The following is a 14,225-nucleotide window of genomic DNA, read 5'->3' as shown; positions in this document are numbered from 1 at the left end:
TTGATTCATTTGAAAAACCCTAAATCCTAAGTGATGAATGTTCATATAAGTTACTTTGCTGTGAGATGTGGTCCATCTGTCCTGCCTGAGCCCTGTTACCCTGGTCTAACTCCTGTATACACACCTGAGTAATTGAGAGGTTCTAGGCACTCTAGATACTTCACCTCATGGCTGATATATACTTATGAACTGAATGTAATTCTACTTCTGTTCCCCTTTTTTTTCCACTCTGCACTTTAGTCATTCTCTGTTTTGCTCTAAGTGTTTATTTTTCTAACCTTAGTTGCTCTATAAGGAGCTTAGGACCTAACATGTTAGGAGGAGAAAATAAGGTTTGTTTGTTTTTTTACACTTAGATATCCATCGGTCTGACAAGTAACTTGTTCCAAGACATTGACCTAAGAAATGGTCTCCATAAGGGTTTTTATGGTTGATCTCTGATAGCTTTACAAGGAATTTTGGGTCCAATACCCACTTTATGATATTTAGGGAGTAATTTAAACATCTAAGCCTCATTTTCTTTGTCTGTGAAATAAGGATAATTGCAATTATTACACAAGGCTATAGTATAAAATAAATAAGTTACTACAGGTAAATTGCTTAGTACTTTTCTGCATATAAAATAAGCAGTCAGTACATGTTAGTTACTAACATTTGTTGGTGTAGAGAGGTGTTTACTTCAGAGTAAGACTTGACTATCTTCACAAAACTTATTATTAACGATTCTGTGCTGCTGAATCGATCATTTTATCTTCTTTTTCTTTTCTAGAATCTTGAAGTGACTGTTGTAGACATTGTGACCATTCACTAGAAAAAATGTATAAAACTAGGCTGCATATTTTAATTGCGTTTTAAATGTACTTAACCAAAGGAAGATAAAGGAAAATTAGAAATCCAGTTTGTAATTTAACCTAGGAAGGACATGCCTCCTTGGGGGCTTGGTCTTAACCTTCACTTCAGAGTGAAACCTAAGTAGCAACTATTTGTTGTGTTGTTTTCAAATACAGGCAGCTGCTAGAGAAGAAATCCTTGCTAATGGAGGGAGCCTCTCACATCACCACGGAGGTATTCTTTTTGGGGGTAGAATTTCTACTGTACCTACTATTAAAAAATAATTGGTTTGATAAAATGTTGGGGAAAGCCATAGTACATAATTTGAAGGCACTTGATATTTCTTGAGAGTTTTTATGTCTATTACTGAGGTAGCCCAAGTTGTGGTAGTAACCAACAGAAGAAATACTAAACATTACCATTTTTATTTTCAAGTATAAAACCTCTGTTCTTTAATTTAGAAACGAAGTTAATTATTTGCCCTGCTTTAGATGTTAAAACAGAAATGAGTCAACATTTTAATTTTTGCATCATAGACCTTTCCTTTTTTTCTGTCTTGCATGTAAATCAGTTTGACTTTCTGGTGGTTTTATACTCCCTGGTTGTAAGTTTCTAACATGTTGGCAGTATCAGGTAATAAAACAAATATAGGTCAGATCATGTTATGATAAGACTTCTAAAACTTATGTGCATTTTCAGGTTCTAGGCCTATTGGTCTTTATTTGTTGAAGACTCCAAGTTTGATGAAATGATATATTTTTAGAAATTATTGGCTTGAACTTGAATGTATCTAGGTTTGATTGCATATTAATTTATTAAGAAATTCTGCCTCATTTAAATAGAAATCTTTTACTTCTGTTGTATTTCGCATATTTTTATTTTCTATGTGGTCAGAAATATAACTGCATAGAAACGAACTCTAAACTACCTGGTTTCCTCCATTGCCTAGAAAAAGAAACTAGGTAAGCCTACATACAAAATATATTTCATGTGTGCTGGTAAAATGAAGATGCTTTCCCTTTGCCAGCTTGTCCTCTTCTAAACTGGTAAATATTGGTGGGCTCCAGGGCTTGGCGCTGAGCCAGTCTGTTCTTCTGTGTTCACTCCCTCAGTGATTACCTCATTCCCAGGATTTAAAACACCAAGTATATCCTGATGACTTTCAAATACCAGAAAGCATCACCACCACGACATTCTAGGTCAAATCACTATTTCTTCCTGCTGAGTCTTCTGCAATAGCATCTTAACTGGTCTGTCTGCTTTCGTTCTTGCTCCCCTCAGGCCATTTCTGTTACTGCTAGAGTAATCTTTTTTATAAAACTCAGTGTTTTCTCCTCACAAGGCAGAATAAAATCCAAACTCCTTATCAGGACCTTCAAGGATATACATGTGTCTATCCGTCTGTATCTCTTACTACTTTTTTACTCTAGTGGCATTGGCCGCCTTGCTATTCCTCAGACATACCAACCACCTTTCCTCTGTAAGGCCTTTGGTGTTTGTTCCCTCTTTTTCTGATGTTCGTTCTCTTGTCCCCCCACTCCGCCCCCCAGATATTTGTATGGCTCACTTTCGCCATGATTTAGTTCCCTGATAAAAATGTCACCTTCTTTGAGATGTCTTCCCTGTTCTCTTGTTTAGTTTCTGTGTTTCTCATTTGAATAAGTTCGATGAGGTTACTGACTTTATCTTATTTGTCACTGTGTTTCCCAGTCCCTAGAACAGTGACTGTCTCTTTCTATATAGGAAATGCTCAATGAATATGTTAAGTGAGTGGGTAAGGGCCCAGGTGTTCACAGAATTTGGGGCAGTTTTGCAAATTCTTAAGCAGCTCTGAGTCTTTCATATTGGAATGGCTGTAGTCTCATTACTAATTTAGCTTCAAACATTTAATAATCAGGCCTTGTTTGAATATAGGGTCATGTTTAATCGTGGAAAGGCTCAGTTTGTCCCATAATATTTCTGAGAAAGTATATTAGAGCCAGTTATTCAGTAGAAAAGTAGGGTAAAATAATGTGCATTTCTCTACAACTGCACAACAGCAGCCATTTTAGTGTTCTTTCATAGATGCATTATGTATGTAAGATCCCGTTCAGACTTTGTCTTAAAGCAAATAAAAGGTCAAGAGGCTTATACACAAAGGGGAAAGAACATAGGCTGTGTAATCATATCTGTATTTGACTCCTGTGTCTTCACTTAACTAGCTCTGTGACCTTAAGGAAATAACTTCTCTGAGCTGGTGTTCTCTTCTGCAAAATAGGAATAATAGTACCTACCTTGTATATTATTATAAAAATTAAATGTAATAGTGTACGTAGAGCATCTAAAGTGCCTTGCATGTTGTAGGTACTCAAACAAAACAAAACAAAACAAAACAAAAAACACAGTAGCTTAAAAAAAATAACAATAGACAACTCCAGGTGGAAACTCTGGCTTCTATTCTTAACCATTGAAGAAAAGGTTACTGTTTATATGAAAAAGATTCATACATTCAAGGGATATGATACAATTGTCTTAACACGTTTTTAACTGTAACCTGCAGTTGGTCTCGTTCTATAGGAAGTTCTATTATTATATATATGAAAGAGAAATAAATTTCCTTCACACTCTTGGCTACAAAATATACTATAGAAAAATGTCTATTTTCATAAATGCCTCTCTGCTTAAAGTTAATCATCTAATTTGTAAATGTCAAATACCCTGTGCTATTCAGTATAGTTTCATAAAGCAGAAACCTTTCTATATAAATTTGAAATAGAATGGGTTTAATTGTCCTGCTAAACTTAACTAATGATAGAGCTTTTGAGAGATCACTTCTTTTTATGTGAAGAAAAGATTTTCCTTGATTTGCATCCGGAACTGAAAACTCAAGTTGACCTCTTAGTGTCATCTTTATTTACTGACCTTCAGGCAGTGTCATGACATTCTCAGTACCATTTTTGAGTTTGAGAGTAGAAGGGCTGGGGGTTGGGAGAATATTGATGCAATTCTCTTAGAGGGTTTGGCCTGTAATTGTGATTAATAACAGTTGCTTTCACTATCTGGAAACAGACAGGCTGGTTTGTCTGCCTACAATCATGCTGTGATAAATGGAGCTATTTTAACTCTGGTTTTGTGTATCAAAGAAAACAGATGTAGTCTGGAACTGGAGGCTATAGGAAATATAAAGCCTGCTTAACTTAATCTTCGTAGTGCTTGTTTATGTAACTGACGAGCTGGTCAGTTTAAAGAGCAGAGTTTATATCAGCCACGTATTTAATTTCAATTTATGACTTTTTTAAGTTGTTCATTGGCTAAATTTATACCTAAGTCCTTGTCAGAAAGTAAAATTCTTTGATTGGATATAACCAGCCCTAGTTTAAATATTGGTGTCTTTGCCTAACCAAAATTATTTTTTATCGTTCAGAGAATAATTATAGGCTACCTCTCCGAACTTTTTTTGTAATATTAACAGAAATCCAGTAGTATCAGAAACTTTAAAAGTAAAAAGAGACTTCTCAAAAGAATGAGGAAAATATTGGCTTTGAAGCCATTTGTTAAAACCTGTAGTGTGAAATAAAAGATATATATTGGAAAAGAAGAAATAAAATTGTTGCTACTTATAGATGACATGATTGTCTATGTAGAAATCCCAAAGAATCTACAAAAACAAAATTAGCAAGATTGCAGAGTTTAAGAGCACACACAAAAATCAGTCACATTTCTATTATTAAGAACAAACCTATAGAAACTGAAATTTAAAATACAATACCACTTCCAGTTGCTCCAAAGAAAATGAAATGAGCATATATCTAGCAAAGTGTGCACATACTTAGGCATAAATATAACAAAATATATACAGGATCTGCACTCTGAAAATTATAGAATGCTGATGAAAAAAGTCAAAAAAGAGACCTGAATAAATGAAGAGATGGTACTGTGTTCATGGACTGATAAAAAACTAGACATAGTGAAGATGGTCATTTCTCTCCAGATTGATTTATTTATTTAATACAATTCCTATCAAAATGTCAGCAATAATGTTAGTAGGCATAGAAAAGATGATTCTAAAATTTATATGGTGAGGCAAAGGAACTTGATAGCCAAAATAATTATGAAAAAAAAAAGGCTAAAGTCATAGGAATGTATCTACCTGATTTTAAGACATTATATAGCTCCAATAATCATTACTGTGCTATTGGAAGAGAGAGACATCAGTCAATGGAACAGCATAGAAAACCCCCACAAAGAAGTCCAACTGATTTTGACAACAATACAGAAGCAATCCAATGGAGGAAGTGTGTGTGTGTGTGTGTGTGTGTGTGTGTGTGTGTGTGTGTTTAACAAGCAGTGCTGGAGTAAACAGACATCCATAGGCTCAAAAAACCAAAAACAAACAAACAAAAAAATCCTTGACCTAAATCTCAAATCTTCTATCAAAATTAAAGTAGATAATGGGCTTAAATGTAAAACATAAAATAATTAAACTTTTAGAAGAAAACAGGAAAAAATCTTCAAGGTCTAGAGCTAGGCTAGGCAAAGAGTTCTTAGACTGGTCACCAAAAGTACAGCCCATTAAAGGAAAAATTGATAAGTTGGATCTCATCAAAATTAAAGACGTTTATTCTGTGAAGGATCCTGTTAAGTGGTGAAAAGGTAAACTACAGAGCTGTAGAAAATATGTGCAGGCCACATATCCAACAAAAGGCCGATATATAATATATATATAAAGAATTCTCAAAACTCAAGAGTAAGATGCAAAACAGTCCAATTAGAAAGTGGGCAAAAGATATGAAGAGTCATTTCACTGAAGAGGATATACAGATGGTAAATAATCACTTGAAAAGAGGTTCAACATCATTAGCTATTAAGAAAATGCAAATTAAAACCACAAGGAAAATCACGACACATCTATCAGAAAACTAAAATTAAAAAATGACAATATCAAATGCTGATTGAGCATATGAAGAAACTAGATTAGTGATACATTACTGGTGGGAATGTAAAGTGGTACAGCCACTCTGTGGAGACTTTGGCAGTGTTTTATAAAATCAAACATGCAGCTACCATTCAACCCAACAATTGTACTCCCGTGTATACCAGAGAATTGAATACCAGAGAATTGAAAGCTTGTGTTCACACAAAAACCTGTGCATGAATAATCAGAGCAGCTTTACCTGTAATATCCCCAAACTGGAAACAGCCCAGATATCCTTCAACTAGTAAGTGGCTAAACAAACCGTGGTACATCTATACCATGGACAACTCCTCAGCAATAAGAAAGAACCAGCGATCAGTGCATGAAACAACTTGGATGACTCTTCAGGTAATTGTGATGAGTAAAAGAAAGCCAATCCCAAAAAAGCACATACAGTGTGATTCTGTTTCTGTGACATTTTTGAAATGATTTACAGAATTACAGAAATAGAGAACACAATGTTTCCAGGAGTCCCTTGTGGAGAAGAGGTGACTGTAAAACAGGCAACACAGGAACCCTTGTGGTGATGGAATTGTTCTGTATTTGACTATGTCAATATCAGTATCCTGGTTGTGATTTTGATCTTTTGATGCCTACCAGATGAGTATAGCCTTTCCAATATTGAATATCAGATTACCATATTATAGCAGAAAGTTTGTTTTGTCCTTTAATTTTTTTCCTTTGGTTTCTTCTTTGTGGCTGGCTTTTTCTCACGAAACGTATTAGTTGATTATATTTTTCCACTGAAGCAGTGTTGTAAATAGATTCCAAGACCAGACTGTAAAAGCCAATTTAACCCATAATTTAGCTTAACATTTAACTATTAAAGCTATATCCTCGGATAAACAGATTTGAAAACTGACAGAAAATCTGTTGTTAAAAATGTATTAATCCCTGCACCTTTCCACGTATGCAATTACAGTTGTCCATGTGCTATACTTGTAGTAGCCTCCAGCCTCAGGTGTGTCACTGGAGTAGAAGTGGCTTAGATACTAATACTTCTCTTTGGTTTTTTTGTTTTTTGTTTTTTATTTTTTAAGTATGAAATTTATTGTCAAATTGGTTTCCATACAACACCCAGTGCTCATCCCAAAAGGTGCCCTCCTCAATACCCATCTCCCACCCCCCCATCAACCCTCAGTTTGTTCTCAGTTTTTAAGAGTCTCTTATGCTTTGGCTCTCTCCCTCTCTAACCTCTTTTTTTTTTTTTTCTTCCCCTTCCCCATAGACTTATGTTAAGTTTCTCAGGATCCATATAAGAGTGAAAACATATGGTATCTGTCTTTCTCTGTATGACTTACTTCACTTAACACTCTCCAGTTCCATCCACGCTGCTACAAAGGCCATATTTCATTCTTTCTCATTGCCACATGGTATTCCATTATGTATATAAACCGCAATTTTTTTATCCATTCATCAGTTGATGGACATTTAGGCTCTTTCCATAATTTGGCTATTGTTGAGAGTACTGCTCTAAAATTGGGGTACAAGTGCCCTTACGCATCAGCACTCCTGCATCCCTTGGGTAAATTCCTAGCAGTGCTATTGCTGGGTCATAGGATAGATCTATTTTTAATTTTTTGAGGAACCTCCACAGTGTTTTCCAGAGCGGCTGCACCAGTTTGCATTCCCACCAACAGTTCAAGAGGGTTCCCGTTTCTCCACATCCTCTCCAGCATCTATAGTCTCCTGATTTGTTCATTTTAGCCACTCTGACTGGCGTGAGGTGATATCTGAGTGTGGTTTTGATTTGTATTTCCCTGATAAGGAGTGATGTTGAGCATCTTGGACCTCTAAAGAGAACTTTTCTTCCCAGCAATTTTATGTCCAAGACTCTTTTCAATAAGATGTTTGTTTACTCTAAGAATGTCTGTACTACATTATTATATTGTTAGAGAATAATTAGTAAACAGATAATGCTAATTAGCAAACATATAATGCTAATAGATATTTTCAGGTGTGAATCTATAAAAAGTGACTTTAGTTACAATTTATTTATTTCAAAATTTATTTTTAATGTTGTTCTGTGTTACCTAATACAAAAGCCACTAGGCTACCTGTGGCTATTTAAATTTAAGTCAGTAAAAATTAATTAAAATTAAAAATTTATTTTCTCACTTGCACTAGCCACATTTCAAGTGCTCATATCCTCATGCAGCTAGAGGCTACTGTGTTGAATAGTGCAGATAAAGAACATTTCTGTCATCATAGAGATTTATATTGGATAGTGCTGTGAAGCTTTATTTCACATATATTTATGTGAACATATATATTCATATTCATATTCATATTTATATTCACCCATTGTCTAGAAAAATGGCCCAAAAAGTGACCTATAAGTTTTTTTCAGTAGATACTAAATTCAAGTTTTTAGGAATTAACTTTTATTTTATTTGTTTTGAGAGAGAGAGCACATTTGCAAGCAAGCAGGGGAGGAGCAGAGAGAAAGGAAAAGAGAATCCCAAGCTTGACGTAGCAACATAGGGCTTGAGCTCACAAACCATGAGATCATGACCCAAGCCAAAAATCAAGAGTTGGACGCTCAACTGCCTGAGCCACCCAGGCTCCCAGGAGTTAACTTTTAAAATAAAGTAGCATTTGAAAAAAATAAAGTAGCATTTGTCATTAATGGAATGGTTGATGTTCTCAGATGTAACTCCTATCTACTCTACCACTTTCTCCAGAATTCCCCTCTTTGGTCAGTAGCCTCGATTTACAGCAAGTTCACCTTGCAAATGGCAGTCAGCCATTTGCTGCTAATTTAGTTGGTTGTAGCAGTGAAGTGAAGGTATGTTGCCTTTATGGAAATTGTTTGGGCTTCTAAGAGATAGCTCTTTGGAAGCACATAGTCCAGGATTCCTTCATCTTAGCACTGTTGACATTTTGGGTCAGGTAATTCTTTGTTGTGGATGTTTACAGCATCCCTGGCTTCTTCTACCCATTAAATGCTGGTAACATCATCCCAGTTATAAACAACCAAAATCGTCTCTAGACATTACTAAATGTCCTCTGGAGGGCAAAATTGCCCCCATTGAGAACGACTGATATAGCCCAAAGAGTCCTAGAGATTTGAAGGAAAGAGTTTTAGGTTCTGTGCCATACCTTCTGTTTTAGCTACTGTAAAATAGCTCTGATTATATCCAACAGATAATGTCAGAATACAGGGGGAGTACAAGGCAAATAGAAGCAAAGGAAATTAAGGAAACCCACATTGCTTTTCCTAGATATTTGAATTTTGCTCCTTATCTAACATGACTTCTACATAACCATGGCTCAATATTTTTTAGTTCAACTAACATTTATTGAATTCTTACTGTGTGGCATACTGTCTTGAAATTGAAATGCAAGAATGAGTGAAACATGGCTCTAGGCTTCAGGGAGCATATGATATTGTCTATCCTTTTCTGTCCTTATCTATCGCATGTTATTTCACCTGTTTACTTGCTTTTTACTTTACTCTGTTGTATATGCAGTAATTGCCACTTGGGTTTAAATATCAAGTGTGTCAAGCCACACTTTTGGGGTGTGTAGCAGAATTAGCACTTCATTGTGTTCTGATGACAGATCTCCTGTGATTGCCCTAGTAATTCAAATTTTTATTCTGTTTCATAATCATTAAAGACCTATTCAAGGATCTATAAGATCTTAGAGCTATTATGTGAACTGCACAGGTGAAATTTTAGCATGAAGAAAATTGACATTTTAAATTATTTAATAAGATAAAAATCCCATTAGATTTTAATCGTTTTGTTAAAGTCTGTTGTAGCCATGAATTTGTCATCTCAATATCAGAAATTTCATTTGTAGAAAATAAGTCAAATGACTTAGTAAAGAAATGGAAACATGACTTTAAGCATCCACGAAGCACTAAATTAAACTCTTAGGTAGGTATAGTCCCAACTCATATGCCTTTAAAGCCTGGATGTTAGCATTCCTGAGTTGGTGATCTGTTGGCCAACATTCAGCATGTACCCCTACCAGAACCAAACATACAAAAATGTGCTGTAGAGCACAAACACATGGACAGCTACATCCTCTTTTCAGCTTGAAACCTCCCTCTGAAGAAGCATCATTGCAGTCAGATCACCTCAAAGAGTGGAAACTACCCATGCTCTCTGTTCTTACCACTACCTAACAAGTATCATAGAGCCAGAACCTCATCTGGCAAGAGGTTGTTGGGTGTCCTTCCAACTTTAATTGGTTGGATCAATTAAATCTTGAAATACAAAGTTAATGCTCAGATCACTCATACAAGCAGCTAAGTCTAGATTGTCTTTTTAAAATCTGACCAATAGAGGTGCACCTATTGAGAAGGTGGCTCAGTTGGTTAAGCGTCCAACTTCGATTCCGGTCATGATCTCATGATTTGTGGATTCGACCCCTGCGTCAGGCTCTGTGCTGACAGCTCAGAGCCTGGAGCTTGCTTCGGATTCTGTGTCTCCCTCCCTCTCCCTCCCTCCCCTCCCCCCGAAATAAATAAACATTTAAAAAAATTAAAAATAAAATCTGACCGATAAAATAGTGCTAAAGTGATATCCAGGATACTCAAACTAGAACTTTCAAACTGTAGTTGTTATAATATTGGTTAGGTGCTTTTTGCTTTGGCTAAATTCTGCTTTTGAGCTCCAGCTTTGGTAATCAAAATATATAATCTGTTTCATAGTTTGTTTTTTAAATAAGCATATAATCTTTTCAACCTTATAATTAAATTCATAATTCAAATTCAAAGGTTTTTAATTTATCTAGCTAAAAAGAACTCTGGCTAGCAGACCCCAGATTTTTCCCTTTTAAAACAGGACTCTTTGGTAGCTTCTGCTAAGTTTTCAGTCCCTTAGACCACAAAGAGTAGCTCCAGATAATTCTTGGTGACTAGGTTGGCTACCATGTCCACATATCTCGCACCCAACACTCCCATCACTGCCCGTACACATCTGTTCATTCGTACCACAAAATGCATACATGTAACACACATGTGCACAACTATATTGTAGCTCCAGAGCTACAAAAAGTTAAGATAGGGATCTTGTATTCCACAATTCACAATTATTCTAAATATATGATGCCCAAAGTACTTAAGCCAGGTGTTCTTTCTTGAAGCCGTTAGCATCCAAAGGGGACTGTTGAACCTGTGATTTCAAAGACTATCCCTGAAGCATCCATTTCCTCTGTTCGAAAAGTAATTTTTTTTAATGTACTGTATGTTGTGGAGGAACACAAAATATTTGTCTAATATGTATATAGTTAGATATTAAATTGTAAAAAGGTGAATTCTACTTTTAATTTAAGCAGAGAAAGAACTTTTCCCCCTGTTAGTTTCTGTAATGTTCAGTATTTGGTCTATATTTTTTGTATCTCTAAAAATATATCTGACGCTCTTAAATATCTGGCTTACGTACTTTGGGCATCATATATTTAGAATAATTGTGAATTGTGGAATACAAGATCCCTGTCTTAACTTTTTGTAGCTCTGGAGCTACAATATAGTTGTACACACATGTGTGTTACACGTATCTAGATCAGTATAGTCAGCTAATGTCTAAATGCCTATAAGTGCAAATAAGGATTGTACAAAGGGCATTATTATTGTTATTTAGCTCTAGAATAAAGGTCTTCTACTTTGAAGTGGGATTCTCTCTTTGAGATTAGGGTCTTTGGTATTTTGTTGCTGTTGTTACAGTTTATTGATTCATCAGAGACAGCCACCAAAGGTTCTTTAGCATTTTATGAAGAGTTTCTTTCTTTCCTTCTTTCTTTCTTTCTTTCTTTCTTTCTTTCTTTCTTTCTTTCTTTCTTTCTTTCTTTCTCCCTTTCTTTCTTTCTTTCTTTCTTTCTTTCTTTCTTTCTTTCTTTCTTTCTTTCAAGTTTATTTACCCACTTAGAGCACAAGTGAGGAGGGAGAGAGAGAAGGACAGACAGAATCCCAAGCAGACTCTGCACTATTAGTGCAGAGCTCAACATGGGGCTCAAGCTCACAAACTATGAAATCATGACCTGAGCTGAGATCAAGAGATGCTTAACTGACTGAGCCACCCAGGCACCCTTGTGAAGACTATTTCTGATAATCATCTTAAAGGCTTAAAAGCCTCATTGAAGCATTTTTACTTAAATTGTGTTTTCTGTCTGCACTTCTGTAGTTGACTTAAATTGTCAAGCAAAACCGAAAAGATTCCTAGTTGCTTTATTACATAGGCCATGATTTCTGACCTCAGTTATCACTGATGGAAGCTCACAAACCTCTGCCATCAAGGGGTTAAATTCTTCCATTAAATATGTTTATGAGGGGCCACAGCCATGCTGCCTATACTGTCTTGCCTTTTTTTTTTTTTTTTACTTTCTAGTTCACTAATCAAATGTATGTTAGATTGATTATTGTAAAAGTATAAACCATAGAAAATTTGACAAGATAGATGTGTAAATTATCCTTCTGACAGAACTAATGATGCACTCCAAGCACCTTCTGTTTTCCAGCGCTTGGTGAGCAACTTCATTAAATATGCAATGGCTGTTGGGTGGCTTCTCAGCCGATGGTTCAGTTCCTTGTGGAATTGCATTATTACTAGAGGTGTAAAACCAGGCAGACAAGCTAGCTGTTGGGCATCCTGCTGAGGTTCTAATGTGCTCCATCTTGTTGGAGCAGTTGTTTGCAGTCTTTTCAGGACAATTACATCCATAACAACAGGACACATTCAGTGAAACTATATTACAGATAACAGTGGAAACTAGCATTGACTGCTCTTCACCCCTGTCTCTTGAGCTACCTCATTGTGGGTAGCTAGTAATAATGCCACTTCTGTCACTCAGAGAGTAGTTGCTTTTTTTTTTTTTTTTTAATCCCTTGGAGCAAATCTGGAAATAACTGATTTGCAGCTTTTTTGAGTGCTTAAAATCATAGGCTATTTGAGGTGAAAGACTTCATAGACTCCAGTCCCTTTGAAGATGAGAAAACCAAGGCTAGAGCATTGTGGTGAGTTGTCCTTTTGAGAGACAGGAGGAGGACCAGGTAGAACATCTTGTAGGTGGTAGAGATTGCATGAGTAAGAATTTGTTCTGGTTGGCTTCCAGTTTGAGCGCTCTTTTAAACGTTACTTTCTTTTTGAATTTAAGATTTTTTTTCTTCTGTACATCATTCCCCCCCCCCCAATATTAACACAGCAAACTCTTTTATTTCTAGAAGCCAAGCAGAAATATCTTGCTTTCTAAGGATTTCATGCTATAATTTTAATGACAATTTGATGGCTTCCTGGAGAACTGGACACAAAAGATGATTTGAGTTGAGCCTGAAATGGTATTTAACATTCCAGATGGCAGGTGCTACAGTGTATCACTGCTGCCTGATAAATGGCAGTGCGTTTTAGAATGACAGGCAGAATACTTTAATGAAAGAAGGTTTCCCATTTCGGTTGTCCAATTAAATCACTGTTGATGACTTTGGATCATTAATGAACATTTGTGGAAAATGACCACTTGAATTCAATTATTACAATATGTTTGAAAAGTAGTAGCCACAAAGAATCCTATCTGTAAATTAAAAGATTTATCCATTTTGCCACAGATAAATTAGCACATTGCTTTGCATAATGCCAAAGCAGGTTAACATTTCACTTTTTTTTTTTTTTTTTACAGGTTAAGTACATATCCTTTCTTATGAAAGTTCTACTTAGAAAAGTTTGTTTTTTATTGGGTGCCTTTTAAAATATAATTTATGCTACGGACCATTATATTCTCAATAAAATATTAATTTATTCTCAATAAATTAGCAAGAGCTAGGAACAACGAAGAAGAACATTATACAGTGTATAAAAGTATAAGATTAAGTTTAAGATGGATTAGGTGTTTGATTTATTTAGTGCTTAGGAAGAATCTCTAATTCTGGAAAAATAATAGGAAGAATTATTTGGGAACATGCAAATTTATTTAAAAGTAATATGAAAGTAAAATGCAAATAAAAGTTTTATAACCAGATTTTTTTCTTAAACCCATTAAAGGTTCAGATTTTCTTAATTATTTTAAGCTTTAAAATATTTTGTGGATGTATATCCTGCCATTTTTGCTATAGTATACCCAACAAATTCATCTGGATATGTTTTTCTTTAGTTAACTTCATTTTCTCTGAAACTTTGGCATGTTTTGGTAGTTCAGACAGGGGGTGGGTTCTTTTGAAATGCATGTTTTTCTCATTTTGTTATTTGTAAAATGGGCTGCAATCTCAACCCAAGCTTCCTTCATCTCCATTTCATAGTTTCTAGAGAAAGGAGACACTGGAGCACAGGCTTCCCCTGGGAATACATTGGGCTTAATGAGCTTGATAGTCTGGTGGGCTCAATAAATCAAATAAAGCAAAACATTTCTCATTTTTGAATAAAAGCATTTATCACACAGTGTTTGTTCATTCATGGTCACAAGATTGATTGGTTCCCAGCATCATAGTGTATATTGAAGC

The 14,225-nt window shown here is 35.5% G+C and overlaps 1 protein-coding gene across 1 annotated transcript in view; it reads left to right on the top strand.

Moving 5' to 3' along the window:
* Positions 1-14,225, top strand: part of AGPS (alkylglycerone phosphate synthase) — a 150,634-nt gene that overhangs the window by 134,741 nt on the left and 1,668 nt on the right. Inside the window, exon 19 of the mRNA XM_047084470.1 lies at positions 1,008-1,065. Within this exon, the coding sequence (XP_046940426.1) occupies positions 1,008-1,065 (58 nt within the window). The remainder of the gene's footprint in view (positions 1-1,007; positions 1,066-14,225) is intronic.

This window comes from Lynx rufus, unplaced genomic scaffold (genome assembly GCF_022079265.1).
Source record: "Lynx rufus isolate CCGP_SWC_20201006 ecotype Redwood Valley unplaced genomic scaffold, mLynRuf1.p SCAF_2, whole genome shotgun sequence".
In the NCBI taxonomy this organism is placed as follows: Eukaryota; Metazoa; Chordata; class Mammalia; order Carnivora; family Felidae; genus Lynx; species Lynx rufus.
This window is presented reverse-complemented; position numbering and strand designations above follow the sequence as displayed.